Raw genomic sequence first — 27,351 nt, forward strand, 5'->3', positions numbered from 1 at the left:
CCTGGCCAGGACTCTGATCTTCTAGACCAGGACTGCAGCCTTCCCTTGCATCTTGTGCTTACAGGGATCTGGTGTCATCGACCCTGTGGCATTGCATGGAAACCTTTGCGGCTCTGCTTTCCGCTCCTGCTCGCTCATGCCAGTGACAGCAGAGCTGGAGCAGGCTCCCTGCACTGCTGTAGGCACCATTCAGTAGCAGGGTGGCCTCCCCCAAGGCCAGAGATTTCTCCTCCTCCTCCTCCTTGCAGTTCTGGCCAGAGGTCTTTGCTTTATTATCTGAACCTCTGTTATCGGAATCCCTTCCTTGTTTCCCAGTGTGAGATACATGGGAGACAAGAAAGGGATTCAGATAATGCGGAAGTTTGGATAATAGGGTTTTGGATACATGGGAGTGTATTGCTAATATCCGTTAGCAAAATGGTTCCTCTCCCCTTTCCCCCTCCCCCTGGTTTCTAAAATAGGTAGATTTTTTTAAATCCCTGATTTTGAAATATATGTCACAGTTTATTCTGAAAAAGCGGCAAAGAGTCCTGTGGCACCTTATAGACTAACAGACGTATTGGAGCATAAGCTTTTGTGGATGAATGAAATATAGGTCACAGATTATTCCTGGATAGGAGGATGCCTTGCAAAATGGTTAGTCTTCTTCTAACCAGAAGCCCAGGCAACACTTTGGCCTGGGTTTGTTCTCTTTGCTGTCAACAGAGAGCAGCAGCATCAGGAGTTTATATTAAAAAATATAACTTGAAGATCCAGAAAGTTCAACTGCGTTGGCACCTGGATAGATGTGTTGGGCTCCATTGATTCCTGTGGCAAGATCCACTATGCTTCCTTGCTGGAAGATCGCACCAATCATCCACCAGTGGAGATGTGTGTATTAGCTTTAAGGGGATGGGGGGTGAGGGGGAAAGGGGGCGATCCAACAACAACAAAATATTTCTAACTTACATGGAAAAGAGGAAGACTATATTCAGATCTAGTCATGATTCTGACATTAAAGATAATTGGCCCTAATCTGCAAGGGATCAAAAGAACTTGCAATGCGTTTTTATTAGGAAAGTTGTGCTTATATATTAAAAATAATTTTTTTTAGACAAAGGCCGAAACATAGAAAGTTGAGTCCCGCGCTGTCCGTTTAACCCTTGTGAGCTTGGTAAGTATTGTAACCATTCTACGAATGGGATAATATAAAATACAAGTAGTATAAGTGTCATGCCCACGGTCACTCAATGAGTCAGTGATACCGCAGGGAATAAAATTCTAGTATCCTCATAGATTCACAGGTTATAACGCCAGAAGGGACCATTGTGATGATCTAATCTGATCTCCTGCATAGCACAGGCCATAGGACTTCTCTGTATTAACTTCTGGTTGAAGTAGCACATATCTTTTAGGAAGACATCCAATGTTGATTTAAAAATGTCCAGTGATAGAGTATCCGCACAACCCTTGGTAACTTGTTCCAGTGGGTATTTACCCTTACTGTTTTAAAAAAAAACCCTGCACCTTATTTCTAGTCTGGATTTGTCTAGCTTCAACTTTCAGACATTGGATTTTGTTATACCTTTGTCTGCTAGAGTGGAGAGCCCTCTATTATCACATATTTGTTCCCCACTCAGGTATGTGTAGGTTGAGCAAGTCATCCTATAACCTTCTCTTTATTAAGCTGTATAGATCGAGACCCTTGAGTCTCTCACTATAAAGACACGTTTTCCAATTCTTTAATTATTCTCATAGCCCTTCTCTGAATCTCTCCAACATATCAATGTCCTTCTTGAGTTATGGACACAAGAACTGGACACAGTAGTTCAGTAGCAGTTGGACCAATGTCAAATACAGAGGTAATAGAACCTCTCTACTACTCAACGTTTCCTGTTTACACATCCAAGGATTGCATTACCACAGCATTGCCCTGGGAGCTCACGTTCAGCTTTTATCCATCACATCCCCCTTGTCTCTTTCAGAGTCACTGCTTCCCATGATAGTCCCCATCCTGTAAGTATGGCCTACATTCTTTGTTCCTACATGTATGACTTCACATTTGGCCATATTAAAACGCTATTGTGTGTGCCCAGCTCACCAGAATGTCTGGATTGCCTGGTATCAGCGACCTGGCCTCTTCTTTATTTACTACTCCCCCCAATCTTTGAATCCTCTGCAAACCTTATTAATAATTATTTTGTTTTCTTCCAGGTCATTGGAAAGATTATTAAATAGCATAGGGCCAAGAACCAATACTGGAGGGTCCCCACCAGGAAAAAAAACATCTGCTTGATGATTCCCCGTTTATAATTATATTTTTAGAACTGTTAGCCAGCCACTTTTTAATCTGTTGAATGTGTTCTGTATTGATTTTGCATTGGTCTAGTTTCTTACTCACTCCCAGTCCAGTGTTCTAATCATGTTTGATGGGCATGCCAGAACAGAATCCAGCTTGCTCTTCTGTAACTTCATTGGCTTTGAAGTACTAACAGGGGTAAATGCTGCTTTATGTGACTAAAGAAAAAGGGATTTGACTTTGCAGCCACACAAGAAGATAGGCTTAAGAAGATGCTGTTTTTTACATAGGGTTTATTCCAACTCCCAGTGAAGTCAGTACGAATCTTTACATTGGCATCAGTGGAGCTGAATCAGACCCGTATTTCATTTTTCTCACCAAAACGGTTCTTTAAATAAAAGCTTTCCCCTTTAGCCTCTTGTGTCTTGGCAATCAACAGTAAATAGGGGTTTACTGAAGTGTGGCAGTGGCTAGGTAAAAGGCTCAAAGCCTGCATAACATTGATCGTTGGCTGTGTTGTTTACCTCTAGAATTCAATCACTGTGAAAGTGGCGTTATCAGGGGCATCACTCTCCAGCATGTCTAACTGCAAATATGAAGTGTCACAAACGCCATTTCCGAAAAAAAATTGCTGTAGTTTTTGCCAAAGAAGAAACGTAAATGTATATGGAAGTTTTTTTTATTCATACAATAAATGATTGACTATTCTATTTGTTTTCCTAAAGCTTTGCTTGAGACTTTTATGTTGATATAATAGTTTAGTTTTGTGCATGGCCTTTTTTTTTTAAGCTCGAGAAGAAAAAGAAGAAAAGAGCCCAGCGATGTGAGTGAGAAGTAGAATGTCAGCTTTCAAAATGCCTACTTCTTCTTTCCTCACTGCATCCCACTCCCTTCCCATTTCACAATCCTTTCCCCAGCTCTGTTTGTTGATTTAGGTCCTCCTGAATTTGTTCCTGATGTGGTGAAATGCTGAGTGTTTGCTGGGCAGTACTTAATACCCCCAGCTTTCATTGAAGTCCTGGGATGTTAAGGACTCAGCACCTCAAAGGATCAAGCTCTTTGGGCAGACACAGTCAACGCACACCATTACCCGCCCTCCCTTCTATCAAAATATGTCTACCTCTTGTTCTCAATGCCTTTTACCTGCAGGGCTGCAGCCACTTCCCTAGCACAGATCAGCAGAAGAGGGAGTCCCATCCAGTCCCTCCTGGCCAAGGGGTGATGTCAGTTGACAAAAGTGGAGGATTCTTAGCTGATTCTTTCCCTTAAGAATAGAAATTTAGTATTTAATTTTTTTGATGTTGCATGCATTGTCATAGTACCTGGGCACTGTATAGAGGTCGACAGTAATACAGACATAAGTTCTACTAAACAGGCCAGGCAGAATAGAATATTACAAACTACAACCATGCACTGATAAAGTCCCCTAACCTCTGGCTGCAGAAACCAAGAATTGGGAAACTACCTGGCTAAGGAGATATGCCTTACGCTGTGCTCCAATGGGCATCAGACCTCCGCTCTCATCCACGAGAGGGAGCAAATTTCACAGGTCTGGACTTCTTGCGGAAGCAGAGAAGTCCAGTTTCTTCTTATAAATTTCTCTATTAATGTAAAAGACTGCAATGGCTGAAGCTGCTTCAGGGCAATTTTGGATTTTGGGGTAAGTAAAGCAGGACATAGTTGGCCCATGAACTGTGTGTATCTGTTAATATTTATTAAGGGATCAGACCTTAGCTTGGCTGCCTGCTTACTAAATCTCCTTGCTTTTCATTTTTAATATCTGACAGGTGTACTGTTAATTTAAATTCTATGTTGTAAGCAAATGTCTTCACTTATTTTACTAACAGCATCTTAGATTATTAAAAGAGAGATTTTAAAAATTCAGTCCTCTTCCATTTATGCTGTTTTATATTTGCATGTCTTTCAGCTTGGATGATGAAAATCTATGGAATAAGTTTCACTTTTGTTGATAGTCACTTTCAGGTTTTTAGTTCTGTGATGTTTAGATTTCAAACATTACAAAGGCGATGGTATATCTCTGAATTCAAAACAACTGCAGAAACATTTCTATTGGTCATAGATTTTATAAAAGCTTGGCTTTACAAAATGTCAATGCTGGGCCAAATGTAAATTGACAGTGTCCCTTTAATCTACTAGTTTGTCATTCCGAGAGGTTTGTGGTCAAATTCATTTTTAGGGCACAACTGAAAATTAGCTAGGGATCTCGTTCTAGCGCACAGCAGGTGTTAGCTGGTCACTCTTGAAATGCATTGGCAGAGTTTTGTGGGAGAGGCTTGCCTGGTGCCTACCTATGTTATGCCAGCTCAAGCCACTGCCTGTCACTGTATCAAAGTCTCAAAATGAGGGAAAACATTTTTTCATGCTAAAATTGTGTATGTATTAAACCAAAAAGATTAACCTCCTAGAAGATCTTGATAACTCAGAGTACTGTCCCCAGTTCTCACCAGACACTGCCTGTGATTCCCATGTAAATCAGACTTGGTTGGTTTAACAGTTTGAATAGGAGACTCTGAGATTCAGGACTTCTGGGTTCCATTTTCTGCTGTGCTACTGAGTCATTACCTTGCGTAAGTGAACTAAAATCTTCATGTCTGTTTCCTCTATCTGTAAAATGGGAACGGTGTGACTGCTCTTTGAAGTTTTGGGAGGTTTAATTGTGTAAGGATGTGAGACTATCAGTTTGGCTGGAGTCACTATTAAGAGAGGAGGAAGCAGACTTAAGACCAACTATTCCAGCACAGAACTTTCAAAGCCTTATTACTTGCTAAACCTATTTCAAGAAGCACTGTGCTCTGGTTTTGTTTAACAATGTTCAGAATAGATTCTCTTTCACGCAAACGTCTGATGAGACGTTTGAAGGTGCTCGTGGCAGTGATTTTGTTTATATCTATGTCAGGTTTACAAGTCTACTTGTTTTTTAAGAACAAAATTAAAAATATATTTCTCTTATTTTGAATTTGTCTGCTTTAAACAACCTTCCGGACAGCACTCACTGCGGTGTTGATATGTACCAGAAAGAACAAAGGAAAAATGGGCATTGAGGAAGATTTAGGATTAGGAGAGTGGAGCCCACATTTAATATTTAATAAAATTTAGTAACATGATAAATTGTCATATTTCTTGAATTTTCTTTCCAGGTATCAGCAGTGGACTCTTTAGAGGGTCCTCTTCTTCAGGTGGAGGGACTGAGTGATCTGAGGCTAGAGCTTCACAGTAAGAAGATGAACATGCACTTAGTCCTAATAGATGAATTGCACCGTCATCTGTACATCAAATCTACTAACCGTGTGGGACAACGGAACAAGGAGAAAGGGAAAATAAGGTTGGTTTCAGGTAGTGTTAACTCAGCACTTGGGGGTGGGAGGGTGGAGGAACCACTTTCTCCCTTGGTGAGCAGAAGACTTTCCAGAGAGAGTGCTATCATCTTCTGCAAAATCTAACCTCTCATTGGGGTGAATATTTCTAGCTCCACTGGTTGAAAATAAAACCTTCCGATGATGGTCCCTTCTGACTTAAAGTCTATGAGTCTGTTCTGCCTTCTTGAGCCTGCAGACAGACTGCTCCACTGCCGATCCTCAGACATTCCCAAGCTGCAGCTCAGTGAGGACAGGCCAGAGTGTTGTCAGTTTTCACTGCTCCTATTGGTAACCCTGTGGGTAGTAATGACATTGGCAGTCAGGGTAGTTTCACTCTGCTACGTGTTTAGGAATGCTATAAGTAGCAACAGAGGCAGGCAGTTAGAGTCGTTCAGTAGGGAGGAGAACACAAAAATAGAGATTGTGGAGGGGTAGATTAGTAGATATTCCCCATCCCTATGCAGTGTTCAGGAGGCTCTGATGGGGTGGTAAGGGTAAGAACAGCGAGAGAGAGAGTATGCTTTCCTCCTCACTTCCAGCAGTCTGAGGGGGATAGAAAACTTCAAACTAATCATACAGCTTCTAGCCGGAGGTCATGAAATTTGAGGTTTTTAGCAGAGTCTACAGACAGCAACTTGAGTGAGGTAACAGGTTGGTGCTTCGCACCTGGGTGTTGCTTCTGATCATTGGGATACCTCATTGACTTTAGTCCTCTGGCTCTTATTTGTCTGATCAGTGTTTCTATTTCAGTCCCTGTGTATGAGGAGGGTGGGTGGGAAGAGATGGATGAGAAAAGCTAGAAAAAAGAAGTAAAGTGGGAGAGGGTATTCTTCTGAAAAAGAGAGTGAGAAAATAGAGTGTAGGGAAGCAAATAGGGAGGTAAGAGGGAATACAATGAAAACAACAGAGAAAAGATGCATAATGATTTATGTTGGAAAGAAAAAAGAGTAGTGTAGCGAAGCAAGGAAGGGTTAGAAGGGGTAATCAAAATAGAGGGGGCGTAGTCAGTTACATTAAACAAATTATTAAACAGAAAGTTGATTGAAGTTGAAATTTCTAAGCAGAAGGCTTGTTAATGAGTCATCATAGTCTCTTGCTCACTCACCCCATTAATTAAAAACAAACACAAAGCTTGCTGCCCCCATATACACACTTGCTGATAAACGACAATCCTGTGTTCCTGCTGCAGGGACACTTATCTCTTTCCTGCTCTCTTTTCTTACATTTAACACGCACCTTCCTGTCGTACCTCATCGCTGTTTATACTGTAAGCTGTTTGGGGCAGGGACAGTCTGTCATCTGATGATAGAAAATCACCTAGCAAAGTTGGGTCTGATCCTGATTGAGGGCTCAGGATACTACTGCAATATAAATAATTGAATGATGTTGTTAATTTCACTACAATGACTTGCACAACTTTTTAATTCCTTTGAATTGGGGGTGGTGTGGATTTTGGAGGAGGTTTTCACGCAGGCAGCTAGGCCTTGAGTTAGTGCGTGTCGAGAAAGTGTTTCAACCCCTAAGGTAATGTAGCAACCTCATTATTCTTTGCTTTTCTTAACGTGATTTCTTGCTCGTGTTTCCCCTGCCTCATTCAGCCTCTTGCCTTTCCTTATGTGGCTGGGCAGCTTGACACACTCTTGACAGATAAATGTTAATTTATTGCAGAAAGTAGTAAAGTACCTTTCTTTTTAGGTAATAGGCCTCATGGAAGAGGTGAATGTGTGTGTGTTGAGCTGCAATTTTGAAGAGGGGAGAGGGGGGTAGGATGTTGTGGAGTGGGCTGGGAGGAGATTTCCATGCTGCTTAGAAGAAGGCATGGAAGTGGACTTTATCCCTTATAGTAACGGCGCTAGTTGCCTCATTGGATGGTTAGGCTTCCAGATCGTAATCAACTATTTAATGCCTATTGACCATAATTTTGGCATGAATTCATTTTGTCAGTGCTGGAAGAAGATCCTTTACAATAACCAAGAAACTCCCTTGGTAAAACAATGCATCAAAAGTCTTGAGGTGTCTGAAGAATGCACTTGAGAGCAGGGGGAATTTTTTGAAGCAAAATCCAATTTGTTTAGGTCCTGATAGTGCAGCTACAGCCACATAGGCAGGTACGGATACATATTAAATCAGTGAGACTTTGTTGGGGGGGAGGGGGCGGGGGGCTGTCTTTGTGGATCTAGTTGTGAGATCGGGGCCCTGGTTTCCTCTTATGCTTATCTTTTTAAATGAGCTTGCAATAGTAGTGTGTCTTCTGTCTCATTGTTTCCTTGCGCTCTCCCTTTCTGTTTGTATCCAGCTGTTCTCTCCTGTCTTATACTTAGATTGTAAGCTTCTCAGGGCTGGGATTGTCCATGTTAATGTTTTTATAGTGCCTAGCACAATAGGATCGTGGTTTATGATCGGGGTCCCTCGGTGCTACAATAGTATGTTAATGTATTTGAAGCTGTTGGTTTGCTTTTTTCCCCCTGCCCAGTTCACTTGTGAAGGATGCCTCTCCCATACCTCTTATTGACATGACCAACTTGCCTACACATTGGAAGTTCCTTGACGCCTCCCAGTTCAGCACTCCCGGGAGCTCTAGCGGTGAGTATGAATACCTGCATGTTTCATTTATAGATCTCTAAGTGCAATTGTAAAGGCTGGTAAATATCGTTATCTCCATGTGTGATGGGGTGCTTACCCCACACAGTCATAAAAGGAGTTAACCAGGCCCTGCCCCAAAAGGAGCAATGGAGGTGAGTCCTGTGAGCAGTGCAGAGAGGCTGCAGGGAGCACAGCCAATCAGGGAGGAGTTGCAGGGAACAACCAATCAGGACCCGGTACGCTCAAATAAAAGGGAGCTGCAGGGCAGGGTTGGGCTGTTGCTGCTGGGAGCCCAGGGAGGGCTGAGAGAACTGTAAGCACCTTGGACAGAGCAGTGGCTGGCTCCTGGTCCTGAGCAACTCTGAGTGCCCTGAGGTGAGGGTGAAGAAGGTGCTGGGGCCATGGAGAAGGGGGCCTGGGAAGTGGCCCAGGGTAGTAGAGCGGCACTGACTGAGGTTACAGAGGAGCAGCAGGAAGCTGGTATTTACAGGGTATCTGGGTTGGGGTCCAGAGTAGTGGGGCAGACCTGGGGAGGTGGCTGAACTGTTAGACAGGTACACTTCTGCCCCGCCTCCCGGAAGGGGAAATACAGATGAGAATCGAAAAGAGGACGCTGCGGTTCTAGGAGCTGAGAGGGGAGACTTGGATGGAGCAGAGACAGAGTGACGGTGGACAGACCGCAAATGTGGGTGTTGGCCTTGAGCTAATCCCCAGTACAACCAGGAGGAGGTGCCAGTTTGGCAATGAGGGCTGCACCCTGTGACACCATTTCACAGATGAGGGACACTGAAGCACAGAGATGTCAAGTGACCTGCCCAAGGTCATAGAGAGAGTTGGTGGCAGAAGCAGGAATAGAATGCAGTCTGCTAACTCCCATTCAGATATCCAGTACTAACATGGTTTAGCAGGTTTCTTCCTGACTAGTCATCCATTTATCTATTTTTTTTCGTTCTCTGCTCAAATTAATTATATTTCATTCTATTTGCTGCTCCTGGTGTTGATTGTCTTTTTGATATACATACTTCTGGCCAGGAGGGAGACTTGTAGTTAATTCCTTTTGGGTCCAGACATCTCCTTACCTTATTTAATAGAGGATGGCAGGTACACAAGACAGTGCAAATTTATTTTTCTGGATTAGAGCTAAAAAACCAGAACGTTTCTCCTAAAAGCCCTTGTGGAAACTGTTATCTGCAGAGAAACCTCTGCCTATATGCATCATAGCTTTTCAGCGTTTGTTTCTCTATTTTTATTGTTGCTAGGGAAATTTTCATAATATATTTTGCACTTCCTTAGCAGTGAAAGTACTGGACGAAGGGTGAATTAAGCCTCTCAACAGCTCAGTGAGTTGAGTCGGCAGGGTTGTCCTTATTTTGCAGAGGAGTATGCTGAGCTTAGGAAGAGGTGAAGTGCACGCCTCTCAGTGTGCTGCCCAGCTAAATGAGTGATGCAATATGGAGCACCCTTTCTTCATGGTGCATAAAACAGCTCCACTTTACACAAACTACAAAGGGAATTAAAAGTTAATAACCAGGTTAAGAACCTTCCTTTTTCTTTTTTGTCGAATTTTGTCCTTCTCTCATTGCCTTTAGTTTTTTTCCTTTGATTCCTTTTTTCTTGTTTCTTATCTCTCCTTTATTTTCTGTTCCTCTTTCTCCTCACATTTGTCTCATGGCCCCTTTGTTTAACTTGATGGGCTTTCATTTCTCCTACATAGTACATTTCTTCAGCGCTGGTTATTTGCTATAGAGACCGGCTCTTCATAGAGAGAATGAGTGTGTCTGTATTGCTGTTTAGGAGGGGGAAGTGGGAAGAGCTTTCATTAGTGGCATCTGAGCACCAGTTGATGGATTTTTCTCCCCCACAATCTCTTGCTGAGATCTCTCCACAGAATCTATGACTTGGTGGCTTCAATGCTGGAATATAGGAGCCACCCAAAAGTAATGGAAAATCTGGTCATTCCTGAATTTTCTGTCATTGTTGAAAGGACTGGTTCAGTGACTTGCCCAAGGTCACATGACAAGTAAGTGGAAGATGTGGGAAAATGTACCCTTATGTAAACACTAGCCTGTACTCTCTTCAGTACCTATTTGTGTAGTTCATCTGCTTCTGCTGCGTATTCCCCACCTGAAATCCTAGTCTTCTGTCTGTGCAATAACAATGACTGTAGTTGTTGTGGAGCTGATGGTGATGTCCCAGAGGATTCTGACTTCAACGGGGAATAAGCAGAAGGAGAAGATGGATCTATTTAATAAACATTAAAACCATCTCTGTGTGAATATGCTCAGCAAGAATAAGATCAAGTGAGAAAAATATCAGGTATATCAGCAAAACAGCTTCTAAATAATACTAAGCCCTTCTAATTCTTCTCACCTTCAGAGCATTGCGTAAACTAAGTGATGCCCATCGCATCTTGTGCAGGAGATAAGCACTCATTACTGTACAAGATTGGCCAGCAGATCATGCCAAATCCTATCAAATGCAGACCTGGCCACAGTGATGAATGCATTTTAATGTCTGAGGCTGGACTACCATAATTCTTTTTGTTTAGGAGGGAAGTGCATTTCCTGATGAGGTGCCAGCTTGTTCAGAATACCTGGCTGCTCACCAACAGCCCCTAAGACTACTTGACCTCAGTATGCCACTTTCTTTATTGGCTCCACATTAACTGGAGAGTGTCCAGTTCAAGGTCACTGTCCTGACTTTCTAATATTCAATTCCTGTGTAGAATTGGCCATGTGTCCCTGCGACACCATGCTTCCCACTAGAATTGATCCCCACAACAGCTGCATTGTATGGGAGCAATGACTGTGTCAACCATCAAGGGCAGGTTCATGACTGTGAGAGACAGAACTTTCTCAGGGACCAGATCAAGAGTATGGAATTCTCTGCGGGAAGAAATAAAAATGACTGATACTTTTCCCACACTTGGAGCCAAGAGTAAAATCCTCCTCTTTGCCCAGGCTTTCCCAAATATTATTATTATTATTTATTTGTATTATCCTAGCACCTAGGAGCTCCATTCATTGATCACGACCTCACTGTGCTAGGTACTGTACAACAGAATCAAAAAATATTCCTTGCCCCAAAGAGATTACACTCGAAGTATGAAATGAGACACAACAGATGGATACAGCAGATGGGAGAGTACAAGGAAATAATGAGATCGTGTTGGTCAGCATGTTAGGCGGTGGTCTCGGCACACCAGCAGCCTAACTGTTGTTAAGGTTTTGTAGGCCTTATGGCAAAGGAGAGTTTTCGGGGGCAGATTTGAAGGAGGATAATATTTACAGGTAGCTCCTGCTAAGCGGAAAGGGGGAGAAAGCACAAAGGTGTTTGTTTGAAAATGTAACAAGTGGGCACTGGAGACTGGCCTCATGGGCTAATCAGAGACAGGAGTCGACTGATCCTGAGTGAGAGATGATAGGTGAGGTGGGGATAGGCCATGATGGGTCTTGAATGTGAAGTCAGCAGCTTATGTTTGATGTGATAGAGAAGAGGGAACCGGTAAAGAGATACAAAGAGAGGGGTGATACGGTCGAAGGACAGGATTTGTCAAGGCCAGGGAAAAGGGATGTCACAGTAATTGAAATATGAGATGATGAGAGCCTGGATGCGAGTTTTAGCTGTGTGGACGGGTAGGAAAGGCTGTATCTTAGAGAAGTTATGTAGAAAGGATCTGCAAGACTTAGACATAGCCTGGATATAAAGATCTAGAGAGAGGTCTGAGTCAACACCCAGGTTATGGCTTGCATGACAGGATGACAGTGTTGTCCACAGTGATTGAGAAAGGTGGTAGTGGGGAGGGTTTGGGGAGGAAGATTGAGCTCTGTTATCGCGATGTTGAGCTTGAACTGATGGCGAGATGTCCATGAAAAGAAATCAGAGAGAGAGGCTGGGAAGATGCTGTTTTTCAGGCAGCAAGTAGGGAGTTACAGAGCTCGTTCGCCAAGGTTGCTAGAAAGGTAAAGAAGACCCCTTTAAAAATGAAGGGGGTTAAGTGGGCAGCGGCTGAAGGTGAGTCTCTTACAGAGTCTCCCTGAGGGCATGTGGCAGCAGCAGTCTGTCTTCATGAGGGCACTTTATAGAATTCCAGTAAGAAACAAGCTGGAAGCCTTTGTCTTTCTGCTGTACTGTGGAATGATATTATGTGATTAGAGATATGTAAATCTTACGGCAAATGGGATGAATAATGTAATCAAATGACACACTCACCCCAAATGTAAGAATAAATAAATTCCTCAATAGGAATAATACAGTAATTTCTAAAATGAAGTCAGTCACTGGCTGTATACCCTGATTGAGCAAGGTACTTTAAGGACGAGTAGTCCTGTTGAGCTTAATAGTGGTCCTTGTGTGCTTAAAGTTAGGCATGTGTTTAAAATATCTTGCTGAATAAGGGCCTTAAAAATGCAATTTTGCCTTGAAAAGTGACTGAAAAATGTCATAGTCGGTTTTCCTGTTTATTGGCTATCAATTACTTCTAATTTAAAGCTGCTCAGTTAAGTTAAACGGTGTGTGTTTTACTTGTCAGCGTTGCAGTCTCACCATGAGATCTAAGTCAAGCATGATTCTTTCCTAATGCATTATCATTGGTACTAAAGATTCAACAGACTAAATGATCCTCACAATTACATTTGGATTGCCCCAAATGCCTTTGTTACAGCTACACAAATGCAAGGGAGGGCTTACTTTGAAGGCAGTGGGGTTCCACACTCCACAGGTGCAGCTGGGAAGACAGTGTGGCTTGCAGAACTTCTTTTTCCCCCTTCATGAAGGTAATTTATAGATTACAAGGCCAGAAGGGACCATTGTGGTTGTCTAGTTTGACCTCCTGTATAGTACAGGTTTGTAGAACTTCCTCAAAATAATTCCTAGAGTAGATCTTTTAGAAAAACATCCAGTCTTTATTTAAAAATTGTCACTGACCAAGAATCCACCATAACCCCTAGTAAATAGTTCCAGTGGTTAATTACTCTCACTGTTAAATGTACTCCTTTATTTCCATGATGCATAAACGGGGGAAAAAAATCCACTCTGATTTTCAGATCCAAGGATGAGTTTGCAGAGTTGGGACGTATAAAAAGAAACCCTTCATTTTACTTTATGTTTTCTCAGTTTACAGGTAATCGTGATACAAGAAACATGGAAGCCCATGTTGCCTGTTTTATAGTCCTTGTTAGTACCGAACCGTACTTTAAACTGACAGCACCAGCTGATTGTTCATATCAGGCTGGCAGCTTGAGTTTTGAAGCATGTAATATTTTCACACTTTTTTGTGTGTACTTAGTATTTTTTGTGTGAGAGAAGTCAAAAGATCCAAATACCTGAAACCAGTGGGCCCGCTTCTGTAATATAAGCAATATAATTTCATCCAGTTTCTCCTTTATTGAGCCCAAAAACTTGTTTGACTAAAGCTTATCTTCCAGAAAGGCATTCAGTCTTGATTTGAAGACTTCAAGTTCTCACACCAGTGCAAATGAGGAGTAACTTCACTGAAATGAATGGAGTTAAATTGGCATAAGTCATCTCCGAATCAGTGCTTATAATGCCATGTTGAGGAGGGCAACGTTCTCAGATCAAAATGCTTGTTTCCCAAAGCTAGAAAAGTCGTGGAATTGTGGGTAGAACTGAGTGAAAACCATTGCTTTAGAAAGGCTGATGTCCTCCTGGCATTTTTTCCATGGTATTGATCCCTCATATGTTTTGATACTGGAGTGAGAAGGGAGGCAGGTTAGAAAATGACTGAAGCTTGTATAAAATCATTTCTTTATGACTACCACATGGGCCAAAATAGAAATTGAACAATGGAAATTATGCAGGTGAAGGCTTTCCAAGTAATCTCAAATTAGGCCTTTGGGGCCCTATGAACTTGCATTCTTTTTGTCAAAAAGGGTTAAAGGAAGAGGGATATAATCTGGAAAGACATAATGTATGGAAAGTAGTACATAAAATTTTACTAGCTGCCCATAAAAGCATGCATCTAAGCAAATATACCATAATAAATATCAGCAAAATTTGACTAGTCATAGGAATGAAAAACAAGACCCAAGAGTCTGTTCCTTAGCTACTCTATGTGGAGAAGTTATCAGCAGTGGTTTTGCTGGGGATTGGATTGGATTTGGGTGAGTAAAGTGCCTCTTATAGCAATTTCCTTCTTGAGAGGTGGTGGAATCATACAAATTAGGTGCCATCTATTAGGACAGATATTTTTTATAGAAGATCGTCAGACTGGAGATTCACCAGGGATATTGCTACCTGAATAAGTGTGGGAGGTATTTAATTATAGTATAAATGATTCAACTTTCTGTTGCTTTAAATCAAACATCTTTTTTGATAAGCGGATAATTGTGCATTTTCATGTTTGTTTCCTATGATGCAGATTTATGAAAATGACTTCCCGTTTTACTGAAGAACATAAGAACAGCCATACTGGCCCAGTATCCTGCCTCTGAAAGTGTCCAGTGCCAGACGCTTCAGAGGCCACGGACAGAACAGGGCAATTTTGAGTGATCTATCCCCTGTTGTCTTGTCCAAGCTTTCTGACAGTTGGAGATATAGGGACATCTGGGACATGGCATTGTGCTACTGATCATCTTGGCTAATAGCCATTGATGGACCTATTCTCCATGAACTTATTGAGTTCCACATGTTGACTGTGCATTGCGTGAAGTAGTACGTCCTTATGTTTGTTTTTGAACTTGTTACCTGTTAATTTCATAGGGTGACCCCCTAATTCTTGTGTTATGTGAAGGTGTAAATAATGCTTTTCACTTTATCCACACCATTATGATTTCATAGATCTCTATCATATCCCCTTCAGTCGTCTGTTTTCCAAGCTGAACAGACCCAGTCTTTTTAATCTCTCCTCATATGGAAGCTGTTCCATGCCCTTAATAATTTGTGTTGGCCTTCTCTGCACTTTTTGCACTTCTAATCTATCTTTTTTGAGATGGGGTGACTAGAACTACACGTAGTATTCAAGTTATGGGCGTACCATAAATTTATATAGTGGCATTATGTTTTCGGTTTTGTTATTTATCCCTTTCCTAATGGTTCCTGACATTCTGTTTACTTTTTTGACTGCCATTGCATATCGAGTGAATATTTTCAGAGAACTATGCACAATGACTCCAAGATCTTTCTTGAGTGATAACAGCAAATTTAGATTGCATCATTTTGTATGTATAGTTGCAATGATGTTTTCTAATGTGTATAATTTTGCACTTAACATTACACTTCATTGCCATTTTGTTGCCCAGTCACCTATTTTTGTGAGATCCCTTTGTAACTCTTTGCATTCAGCTTTGGACTTAATTGTCTTGAGTAATTTTGTGTCATTTGCAAATTTTGCCAAGTCACAGTAAACCCCCTTTTCTAGATCATTTACTGGTCCCAGTAGAGATCCTTGGGGGACCCCGCTATTTACCTTTCTCCACTGTGAAAACTGACAGTTTATTCCTGCCCTTCATTTCCTATCTTTTAACCATGAGAGGATTTTCCCTCTTATCCCATGACTGCTTAGTTTGCTTAAGAGCTTTTGATGAGGGACCTTGTCACAGGCTTTTTGAAAGTCCAAGTACACTTATAAAAGCTGTGTTGACTCTTCTCCAACATGTCATATTCATCTATGTGTCTGATAATTCTGTTTTTTACTGTAGTTTCAATTATTTTGCCTGGTACTGAAGTTAGGTTTACTGGCCTGTAATTGCCAGGATCGCCTCTGTAGCCTTTTAAAAAAATTGACATTACATTATGCGATAGACCCAGGCCAGCTGGGTACAGCAGAGTAGTAGAAGGCAGATATACTGGCCATTGGATAAGCAGTTTTCTGTTCCCTGACTGACCAGAACAGGGGCTGCTCCAGGCTAGGGTGGACACATGACTCCAATTATCCTGCCAAGAGTCAGGTGAGGTCGTTAAGCTAATGTGAACACCTGACTCTAATTAAGGCCCCTCGGATACTATAAAAAGGCTCACTCCAGTCAGGCCGAGGAGAGCCAGGGAGCCAGAGGAGATGAAGTGTGGCTGAAGGGCTGGGTAATGAAGACACTCTCAAGCCACTGGAAGGGAGTCCTAAGGTAAGGATGAAGAAGGTGTTGAGAGAGAAGCGGGAGAGCTGTGGGGAAGTGGCCCAGGGAAATGTAGCAACTCTGGCGATGAAAGGTCGGCTGCCAACAGCTGCTGCCATTAGGGTACCTGGGCTGGAACCCAGAGTAGAGGGTGGGCCCGGGTTTCCCCCAACCCACCACTACAGAAACACCTCCTGGGAGGGGAAGACTAGTCTCCTGTCCTGACAGGGTCCTAACTGTTCAGGAATAAGCCCTTAGGGACAACAGAGACTGTGGGGGGAGTCCTTCCTGGGTTATGATGAAAATGGCTCAGTAGGCTGAGACCCTTGCCTCTAGAGGGAGAAGGGCTACGTAGAGAGTCACAGTGAGCCTCTGAGTCTAGCGTAATCTGCCAGGAAGCGCAGGACCCACTGAGACAAAGTCGGAGCTCTGCCACAATTAGCTACCATCTAGTCTCTAGTACAGAGGCTCACTTAAGTGGTAGGTTACATACCACAGCTAATAGTTCTGTAGTTTTGTATATGAGTTCCTTCAGACCTCTTGGGTGAATACCATCTGGTCCTGGTGACTTATTACTGTCTAATTTATCAATGTATTCCAAAACCTCCTCTGTTGACACCTCATTATGGAACAATTCCTCAGATATGTCACCTAAAAAGAATGGCTCAAGTGGTGGGAGTCTCCCTCACATCCTCTGCAGTGAGGACAGATGTACAGAATTCATTGAGCTTCTTTGTAATGGCCTTATCTTTCTTGAGTGCTCCTTTAACACCTCGTTTGTCTAGTGGCCCCACTGTCTGCTTGGAAAGCTTCTTGCTTCTGATGTGTATACAGTTTTTTGATGTTAGTTTTTGTGTCCTTAGCTAATTGCCCTTCAAATTCTTTACTGGACTGTCTTATTATACTTTTACACTTGACTTGCCAGAGTTTATGCTCCTTTTTATTTTCCTCAGTAGGATTTTACTTCCAATTTTTAAAAGATGCTTTTTTGCATCTAACCACCTCTTTTACTCTGCTGTTTAGCCACGATGGCATTTTTTTGTGTCTCCTCTTATTTTTTATATGGGGGTATTATTTAAATTGAGCCTCTGTTATGGTGCTTTTAAGTAGTCTCCATGCAGTTCGCAAGTGTTTCACCCTTGTGACTACTGTTCCTTTTAATTTCCATTTAACTAGCTTCCCCATATTTGTGTAGCTCCTCTTTTTGAAGTTAAATGCTATTGTGGTGAATTTCTTTGGCATTTCCCCCCTTCAGGAATGTTAAATTTAAGTATATTATGGTCACGACTACTGAGAGGTTTAGCTATATTCGCCTCTTGGATCTGACCCTGTGCTCCATTTAGGACTAGTTCAAGAATTGCCTCTCCCCTGGTGGATTCCAGAACAAGGTGCTTCAAGAAGCAGTCATTTGTGATGCCTAAAAATTTTATCTCTGCGTCTCTTCGTGACATGACATATACCCAGTCAGTATCATGAGAGTTGAAATCCCCCATTATTGTTGTGTTTTCTAGCACTATAGTCTCTCTAATCTCTCTGGGCATTTTCAGTCACTGTCCCCATCCTGTCAGAGGGTCAGTAATACATTCTGATTGCTATACTCTTATTTTCAATCATGGAATTTCTATCTATAGAGATTCTATGGTAAAGTTTATTTTATTTGACTCTTTGCTTTCTTTTACATATTGTGCCACTCCCATGCCATCACAACCCATTCTCATTCCTGTATGTTTTGTACTCTGGTACTATCATGTCTCATTGATTATCCTCATTCCACCACGTTTCCGTAATACCTGTATATCACTATTCTCATTTAATGCAGGCATTCCAGTTCACCCATCTTAGACTTACAGCATTTGTATATATGCTTTTGTAGAGGTAAGGCAAAGACACTGTTCTTCTTCCGAGAGCTTCTGACCTCATGTAATTCTTGGAATGAATTGCATTGTCATATGATAATAGCTTGGTAATTCACTCTAGATTCCTGGATAGTGTTTTGGACATCTGAAGAAGACCATCCCCCCCAAGCCCATACCAAGTTACACACTGGGCTCAAATCTTTGGGACAGGCCTCTAGAATTTTCAGTCAGTGCTGTGTAGAATGTCCTTGCACTGTATACGTGTCCAGTAAAGTTAGGAGTTATTAATACTGAGTTTCTGCAACAAGGTTCCGTCCATGGTGAGGCTCTCTGGCTGTGTTGATTACATATTTTAAACATAGCTCCTGTTAAACTGGTTTCTAAGAAAGTTTGGTTGTCCAGTCTGGATGGAGCCAAACCATCGGGAAAACAGTTCTAGCCTACGCAATTCAACTGATTGCCAAACCATGTTAGAAACTGCTTGGCCAAAGAAACGAGTTTAGCTGAAACCCCATGAGGGGTAAGTGAGGTTCATCCAGCAAATCCTTACTTACCTGAGGAGTCCTTGCGGATGCTAATAGTTGCTTTGGTTTGTATGGGGCTACTCATGTGAGTAAGTATTTGCAGGATCAGGCCCTAAGTTATTAACCACCTTAGCTGCAGTTATGTTTAAACAGTTCCGATATACCTATGAGGCCAGTATAGAAAGGCCTAATGAAATAAACCTCCAATCTACTGAGTTGCCCAACTGCTGAAATAGGGAGGGAAGGATGCTAATTCTAATGGAAATTGGTTCGTTCAAAACCTTGGTCCACACAACATGTCCTTTTCACTTGGCAAACAGTTTCTGAAAAAACCTAATTATCGCTAACATCTCTTAATGAGCAGTGTGAGTTTCATTTGTGCCGCTTCACAGTCATTTTATTTTGGGAATACGACAAAAATGACTTTGATAAAACTGGATTTTTTTTTTATTTCCTTCGCTGACCCACAAAAGGAGACTGAAATCTAACTAACAGACACAAAAATGACTTAGCAAGTAAATAATCACTTCAATGTATTACAGTGCTTTTATTATTTTGTATGTTTTTTTCATGTCTTCTCTACCTTCTCTAAGTGCTAATGCAATAAGGAAAATGATCTTACTTGTCTTCAAAAATTCCTTACAGATATACTCTAGTTATAAACCTACAGACCTAGGTAGGTATAAAATGTATTCTAACTGTGTTGAGATTCTGACTTGATATTAATGAGTGGCATTGTTAGTGTGCATCGTTAGGCCAAGAGAAAATACTGGTCAAGACACTCCATTCTGCAAGACAATCTGAACTGGGATATATATCTGCACCTGCATGGAGCCCTTCTGTCTGTGCCGAGTAGCTTGCAAGATTGGAGCCTTCGGCCTACATTTTCATATGTGTCTCTTGCCCAATTTGACACTTTTAAGGTTGTCTGATTTCTGTGCCAAAGCTTTGTGTTCAAATGACCCATTGCTGACGTTGAATGACAGAAGAGGGTATGATAAGGGAGAAAGAGGAGTGGTCATAATAGAGAGAGAAGTAACATCAGTTGTATCTTGGGCTGTGATCTAGTCAGGTCCCACGGGACCAACCTAATCTTTCTTTGAGAAGATAGCTGATTTTTTCAGACAAAGGAAATGGAGTAGATCTAATCTACCTAGATTTCAGTAAGGCATTTGATACAGTTCCACATAAGAAGTTATTAATTAAATTGGAGAAGATGGGGATTAATATGAGATTTCAAAGGTAGATAAGGAACTGGTTGAAGAGGAGACTGTAACACGTCATACTGAATCGCTGGAGGGAGGTAGTGGAGTTCCTCAGGGATGGATCTTGGGACCAATATTGTTTAACATTTTCATTAATAACCTTGGCACAAAAAGTGGTAGTGTGCTAAAAAAGTTTGCAGATGGCACAATGTTGGGAGGTAGTGCCAATATGGAGGAGGACCAGAATATCATACAAGAAGATCTGGATGACCTTGAAAACTGGAGTAATACAAATAGGATGAAAGTTAATAGAGCAAAATGCAAGGTCATGCACTTAGGGACTAGCAGCAAGAATTTTTGCTATAAACTGGGGGCTTATCAGTTGGAAGAGACAGAGGGAGGAGAAAGAGCTGGGGGTATTGGTTGATCACAGGATGACTGTGAGTTTCCCACTTGATGCGACCGTGAAAAAGACTGATGCAATTCCCCATCCCTGAGGTGGCTGTATTACACTAATGGATAATTCTCTCCGAAAAACTCATTTCTGCTGTGATGCCCACAAGTTGACTTAATCATAACAAAAAAACTCCTTTCAATTTTATTTTTTTAACTTATTATTTAAAACATTGCCTCTTTCTGCAATTCTTTGTGTCCTGTCTTTTTACATAGCTTGTGCCCCAAGGAGCATACAGTCTCATGTCTGGGTCTTGTACACCTCTGGTGCTTAACAAATAATGAGTATAACTAATGAAATAGGTGAACTATATGTACAGTGAAAAGGTGTACTTGTGGCACCTTAGAGACTAACAAATTTATTTGAGCATAAGCTTTTGTAAGCATCTGTAGCTCACGAAAGCTTATGCTCAAATAAATTTGTTAGTCTCTAAGGTGCCACAAGTACTCCTTTTCTTTTTGCGAATACAGAGTAACACGGCTGCTGCTCTGAAACCTGTCTATATGTACAGTATGTGGTACACAAAATGCTTGGCTCTTGGGATGAAAAGTGCAAAGAAAATATGAGCTCTGAACTGAAATGTGTGCACCAATTGTAATATCCTAATAGCTTTGTGATTTAAGTGCATTGTAAATATCTCCTGTGTTCTCACTACCTGCTTGCTAAAAATATCCATGGTGCTTTGCTAAAGTTACCCCCAAAACTTGCACAAATAACACACTGTAGCTGTGGGAGGTTTTTGTAAAGAGAATTTAAATTGGCACTGGTTGGTTCTGATTGACATAAAAACTCAAGTTATTCTTCTGTCTTGACATTCTGTCATCTAATAGGGTCTACTCTCAGTGTGTGTGCAATGCTCAGAGTGGAAATGAATAGGTGAGCAAACTCCTGTAGCACAACGGGGCTGGGCTGAGCTGACGGGACAGAGTCTGAGGTTATGCCAGGGGAAGAGTGTAATCTCTGCTGAGCAGGTCAGTCAGATCTATAATTAAAAGGATACCATCAGGGTAATATGTGTGCAAGTCAGCTGGCACTGAAATAAATTTTAACTGACCTATTAAAAATGATGCAAAATAAATAGTAACATGACAACAAAGCGCATAGGAAAATGTAACAATTACATCTGCACTTTCTGGGAGGAGATGGTGTGCAGGGCAATTTTGAACTTTTGTGGGCCTGGTGATGAGCTGTCTCCAGAAGGTGCTTGAGGTTTGTAACTTGCACCTGCTCCAAGTGTGCCTTTCTAAATGGCCTGACTGAAGTAGATTTGAACAAGTTTCAAGCAAGATTTGTTAGTCTTGCCCTACTTCGGTGGGCAGAAGTCATGTCATGGTCCACAGCAATAGGAATATGAGAGCGTTGGTCAGAGACTTTGTTAAAGGGATTAGATTAATAATGTATAAGTAGTGGCATAGCGAGCAGATCGAGGGACGTGATCGTTCCCCTCTATTCGACATTGGTGAGGCCTCATCTGGAGTACTGTGTCCAGTTTTGGGCCCCACACTACAAGAAGGATGTGGATAAATTGGAGAGAGTCCAGCGAAGGGAAACAAAAATGATTAGGGGTCTAGAACACATGACTTATGAGGAGAGGCTGAAGGAGCTGGGATTGTTTAGCCTGCAGAAGAGAAGAATGAGGGGGGATTTGATAGCTGCTTTCAACTACCTGAAAGGGGGTTCCAAAGAGGATGGCTCTAGACTGTTCTCAATGGTAGCAGATGACAGAACGAGGAGTAATGGTCTCAAGTTGCAGTGGGGGAGGTTTAGATTGGATATTAGGAAAAACTTTTTCACTAAGAGGGTGGTGAAACACTGGAATGCGTTACCTAGGGAGGTGGTAGAATCTCCTTCCTTAGAGGTTTTTAAGGTCAGGCTTGACAAAGCCCTGGCTGGAAAGATTTAACTGGGAATTGGTCCCGCTTCGAGCAGGGGGTTGGACTAGATGACCTTCTGGGGTCCCTTCCAACCCTGATATTCTATGATTCTATGATTCTAATACATTCCCCTCTCCTGGAGGAGATAACATAAACTCAGAAGTACCCCTCTAACATTTTGATGAATTATGGAGCTTGTATCTGGGTGGTGGTTAAACAAAGTGTAAATATAACGAGTGGCTTTGCCTAGGACTTTATATGATGTGACAATGTACACTATAGAAAATATTTATAGTTACGTTGCCTTTTACTTTCACATTGGCTTTTCAGTCTTTGTTACTCAGGTTGTAAAGCAGTAAGCAACTTTTTTCACTTCTTAAATTCAGGAAGAAGATGTCCAAAATTTTACTTTTCCTATTGCAATAGTTACTGAGGCGGAAGAAGCATAGGAAGGGCCAGAGCTGAGATGTCAATGAGGAGGCACCTGTTTGGAACATTCTTTTCTGAGAACTCTTGTTTTGACATCTTTGTTCTAACATTTAGGCAAGCCTGTTGATGGACGTTCTGTTTCAGGTCGTGTTACCTCCATAGCTAGCTCTAGAGCTCTGTGTTCCTTGTGACATGCTGTTTCTCTTGTTTGTGAAATCCATTTTGAAGTTTTCTGGTGGTTTATATAAACTTTCTTTACATTCTTGGATGATTCTAGAAGCATATTTTTAAATCAGTCCATTATAGAGCAGTATAAGTTACTGGAGTAATTTGTTGTCCAGCAGTCTGAGCTTGGTTCAACACCATCAGGATGAAACAGTTATTTGTCTCTAATTTCTGTATCAGTAACCATTATGAGGTTGGAATCTCTTTATCTGTATACTTCTGAGCTGTGTGTCTGTATACTTCTGTTAACAATCCATGTGGCCATACAGTTCTTTCTTTACAACACATTTTGGTTGGACTTGCCTTGAAGACTTTCACTTCACGTTGGCTTTTCAGTGTATCAATTAGGTGTTTCACCCAGTCTTTAGCATAGGCTCCCTTTTGTTACTGTTCATTATCTGTAAATTAAGAAATGTTGATTAATGAGCATACTTAAAACAAAAACACATTACCCTGAGATTTTGTGGTTATGGTCTCCTAGCAACAGAACTTCATGTCAAGATACTCCATGTTATTTCAAGGGGACTGTATCCAGAGTACCCTTAATTCTCCATCTAGTTTTTCAAACCTAATCCTTTTTCTCTTTTAGACAACTTACTAAAAGGTTCTTATTAAAGAGTGTGATTAATATCTTCAGTCTCTTGACAGCAGTAATAAAATAGAATAGGATAACATCAAACCATCATTCCATACTTTATTGTAAACTAGAATGCAAAGAGGAAAAGAAAAAGTCCTTTCCTACAAATTCTTCAGGAGTTTGTTCTTGCTAAAATAATTGGTTCTCACAATAAAAAATTCTCTTTTGTGAAACATGGAAAATAGCTAAGTTGGGGGTTCAAGCCTATAATTGCATTGATATGTATAGCACTAAAATGATTATTAATAAAACTCATATTTTATGAATGTCTTAATCACACTAGAGTTCAATATACCGCAGAACTTGCAGGTAACTTATGCCTCCCTGTGTATAACCTCTGACTTTGAATCAGTCTACTTTGCAGGCTGCTATGTTTTGTGTATAGTGAAGAAATTGAGTTGTTTTGTGTTTCAGCGTTTATTCCTGCAGTAGTCCATGATAGACAGAGTTCTTCTTCGACAAGCCAATTGGAACATTACATTTGCTTGGTGTTGATCTTACTTTGAGTGGTCTAAACAATTGTTTGTGGTGGTGGTGTGTTTTCAGTGCGAGAAGTGAGTGTGCTGGAGATTAAAGAAGATATGGAGCTGGATCCGGAGGAGAACAGTACTGTCTTCATGGGGATCCTCATCAAAGGGCTGGCCAAACTGAAAAAAATCCCTGAGACCGTGAAGGCTATCAAGGATCGTCTGGAACAGGAGCTCAAGCAGATTGTCAAGAGGTCCACAACGCAAGTGGCGGACAGTGGCTACCAGAAAGGAGAGAGCCTTTCCCAGGAAAACCAGCCCAGGTAGGCACATTTCAAATGCTGAGGTATGGAATATTGGCATTTGCTGCAAAAGTAAGCTGTGGGTTGAGGCCATCACCCTCAGGAGCACCAACAGCCCTTTGGCTACAGCAGTAGTCTCAAAATTTTAAACATGTGCCCCAGTGACTTGGGAAACTAAGTCCCATTTAGCTTTTTGCAGGATCAGGTAATATTTTTTTAATTGTGTTAATGTACCCAGAGGTCTGGGCACTGGGCACATGATTTTATAAAAGTTGATATGAATGAATGATCATCAGCAGCTGATGAGCTCCTAAGACACATGGGTTTTGTTTCCATGCAGACCTCCCAAGAATATAAAAAATGATGGAGGAATCATCCTCCGATAAGGGCAGAGGGAGAATTGTTAATAAACAGAATGATATGCAATGTTTTCCATAAGGCATCTCCTGTTTTTAAAAAGTGAATTTAAAATCTTTAGAAAAACAAATGAAATAAAATGTAAGAGTCCCCAATTAACAGAAATCACATGTAGACAGTTGGGAAACGCAGCCAACCTAGACAAATTAGCTACATTTTTAATTGAGTAAGTGACAACTCCTGTCTTAAAAGCCAAAGGTTCTTTTTTCCCCCACAAGAGCCAAATTCTGTAAAAAGTTAAAGATGTGTAGAGTATGCCTCTCAACACTGTTTAAATGTTGTTAAGGTTTTTAATGATGGTAGGTTCTTGATCTCAGGACTTGGCGGGTATAATATGTTTTAGTTCATCTTAAAGCTAGAATCGGATATGAATACCTTTTGGTGTCTTTCATATCCGAGCTCATTGTCTGTCTTCAGCTACTGTACTTAGAAGATATCCATAAAAATGATTACTACTAACAAATAAAATGACTAATAAAGATGACTAAAAAAGATGAAAAGCCCAAAGGATCTGAATCTATAATTAAACTTCTTATGGGCAGCTTGCAGTAACCAGATGTGCACATAACTTGTATTGTCTGTTTTTCCAAGACTGGGTGCTGACTGTTGAAAGACTGACTGGTATTCTTTCCCTTTGAAAAGTGTCATGTCCCCTTCTGCTTGGGCTGGAGGCCAGGAAGTCTGTGTTTGGAAATTCTAGAGTAATTCCTTTAGGAACTTCTCATCAAAATGATTTAAATTCTGTCATTCCATGAGAAAAAGTTACACTTCTGGAGCACAGCCCTAGAGTTTCCTAATTTGACAGTGCCCCAGTTTGGATTATGAAAAGGTGTGGTACTTTAATCTCACTGTTGAATATTTTATTTTTCTGCCTATCATTAGCCTAGCCTAGTAAACTCTATAACTTCCATACTGTTCTGAAATATTAATTCACAATGCGTTTACAGAATACACAATTTTTAAAAGCCGTTTATATACTACTACATACAGATAACAAATTTTTTTGGGGGGGGGAATGCATTTTCTCTGTAATTGACCATGATATACCTCAATCTCACCCTACCCTGCGTTCACCTCCGCTGGAGATAAGCAGGTTGAGGGCACCATTAACCACTAGAGGGAAGTAGGAGATTTACTCTGCTTAAGCAGTTGTAGAAATTATCAAAACTGTAGACTGCAATGTAGTTGTGTAGAACTACTGTGGAATCTCCACATAGTTGGAACTGATCTTGGCTTTTCTGTAGCTAGTCTCTCTTCCAACCTTTATCACTACCACTGGTGTTTAGAACGGTACCTGGGTTCTTTAATATTTCTAGCAGTTTGTGCATTCCCTTGAACAATTATTTTGTGGAGAAAAGGTTCTGATTTTATCTCCTTCGTGAGCAGTTCATTAGATTGTAAATAGTATCCACAGAAATCTCTGACCTGGCTATGAAGGACAAGGTATAGTGAAAGAATAAAACTATTGTATTAGTTTTAGTTTGAGAAGTCTGGTAACATTACTACTGCTGGACAAAGATATTGGGCCAGATCCTCTGGCTGTGTAAATTGTCATCGCTCCAGTGTCTTCAACTGAGCTATGAGGTTTTACATCGATTGAAGATCCTACTCACTGAGCAGGCATAATAACTATCTTATTACCAAACCCATGCAGCTTTTCCCTTCAGAGGTCTTAGGAAATTTCCGTACTTGTTTTTACCAACTCTTGTTGCTGAGGCTAGAATAGCAAAAACAAAACAAAACATAGAACTCCAAATTACCCTGAACTAAGCAAAGGACGTTATCACTGGTAAAGTGCATGCATTATCATTGGTGACCTCATGTAAGTGTCAGTAGTCACTTCCTATGGACTCATTCTCTTTTATTGCCCAGACAATAGGAGTTGCCTCAGGGCATGTGTCACTTTCTGTCGACATGTTTATGTATTTCTTGGTGAGTGGATGCTGAGAACTTGAACTGACAAACTGCCCGAGCAGCCCTTTGTCATTGCAGATATTTGTTCTGCTGAGGTCACTTGCTCCAAAAAGACCCTCCCCCACAACTTATGCCTTTGGAGTGAACTATTTTTGTGATGCTTTATGTTGTCTCTTTAACCCGCACTGCATTAATTTTCAGTCACCTTGTCTCAAAATGGCCTAAGAGATTTAGAAAAGGTCCAGAAAAAGGGCAATTAAACATGATTAGAAGCTTCAGGGGACTTGACTACAAGGAGAACTGGAAAGGATGGGAACTGTTTAAATGGGAGAAGGACGTATGGTAGTTCATTAGCTAAAATGATGACTGTCACAGAGAGTGCCAGTTGGGAGCTTCCAATCAACCCATGCCATAATGTGAGAATATGAAGGCACTTGTAATTAAGAAAAAATATAAATACCTTTTTGTTCAATGCATAATATCATTGAGTGCCAACAGGGTGAACAGTTTTAAATTCTGCAAACAAGTTTACTTAATCCCTTTTTATTACAAACACATCTCTCATTTATATTTTCTTATATCTGACATCTGTCTAACCTATTTAATCCAGACTTGCAAAATTGTGCTTGCTTGGGGCAAACAACTTTTTTCTTTTTTCTATGGGTGACTAAATTATTATTTGGCTTCATTGTTGCCATGGTAATGGCAGGTGAATCGATTTTGTGCCTGGGCTGATAAAT

At 41.1% G+C, this 27,351-nt stretch overlaps 1 protein-coding gene across 8 annotated transcripts in view; it reads left to right on the forward strand.

Annotated features, from left to right (window-relative positions):
• The window catches only part of EXOC4 (exocyst complex component 4), a 595,663-nt gene that overhangs the window by 61,628 nt on the left and 506,684 nt on the right, over positions 1-27,351 (forward strand). For all 8 annotated transcript variants that reach the window (XM_077837141.1, XM_077837147.1, XM_077837165.1 and 5 more), the window contains exons 4-6: positions 5,437-5,621; positions 8,129-8,238; positions 24,058-24,301. In XM_077837141.1, coding sequence (XP_077693267.1) covers positions 5,437-5,621; positions 8,129-8,238; positions 24,058-24,301 — 539 coding nt within the window. The remainder of the gene's footprint in view (positions 1-5,436; positions 5,622-8,128; positions 8,239-24,057; positions 24,302-27,351) is intronic.

The sequence above is a fragment of the Eretmochelys imbricata genome, chromosome 1 (assembly GCF_965152235.1).
Source record: "Eretmochelys imbricata isolate rEreImb1 chromosome 1, rEreImb1.hap1, whole genome shotgun sequence".
NCBI lineage: Eukaryota > Metazoa > Chordata > Testudines > Cheloniidae > Eretmochelys > Eretmochelys imbricata.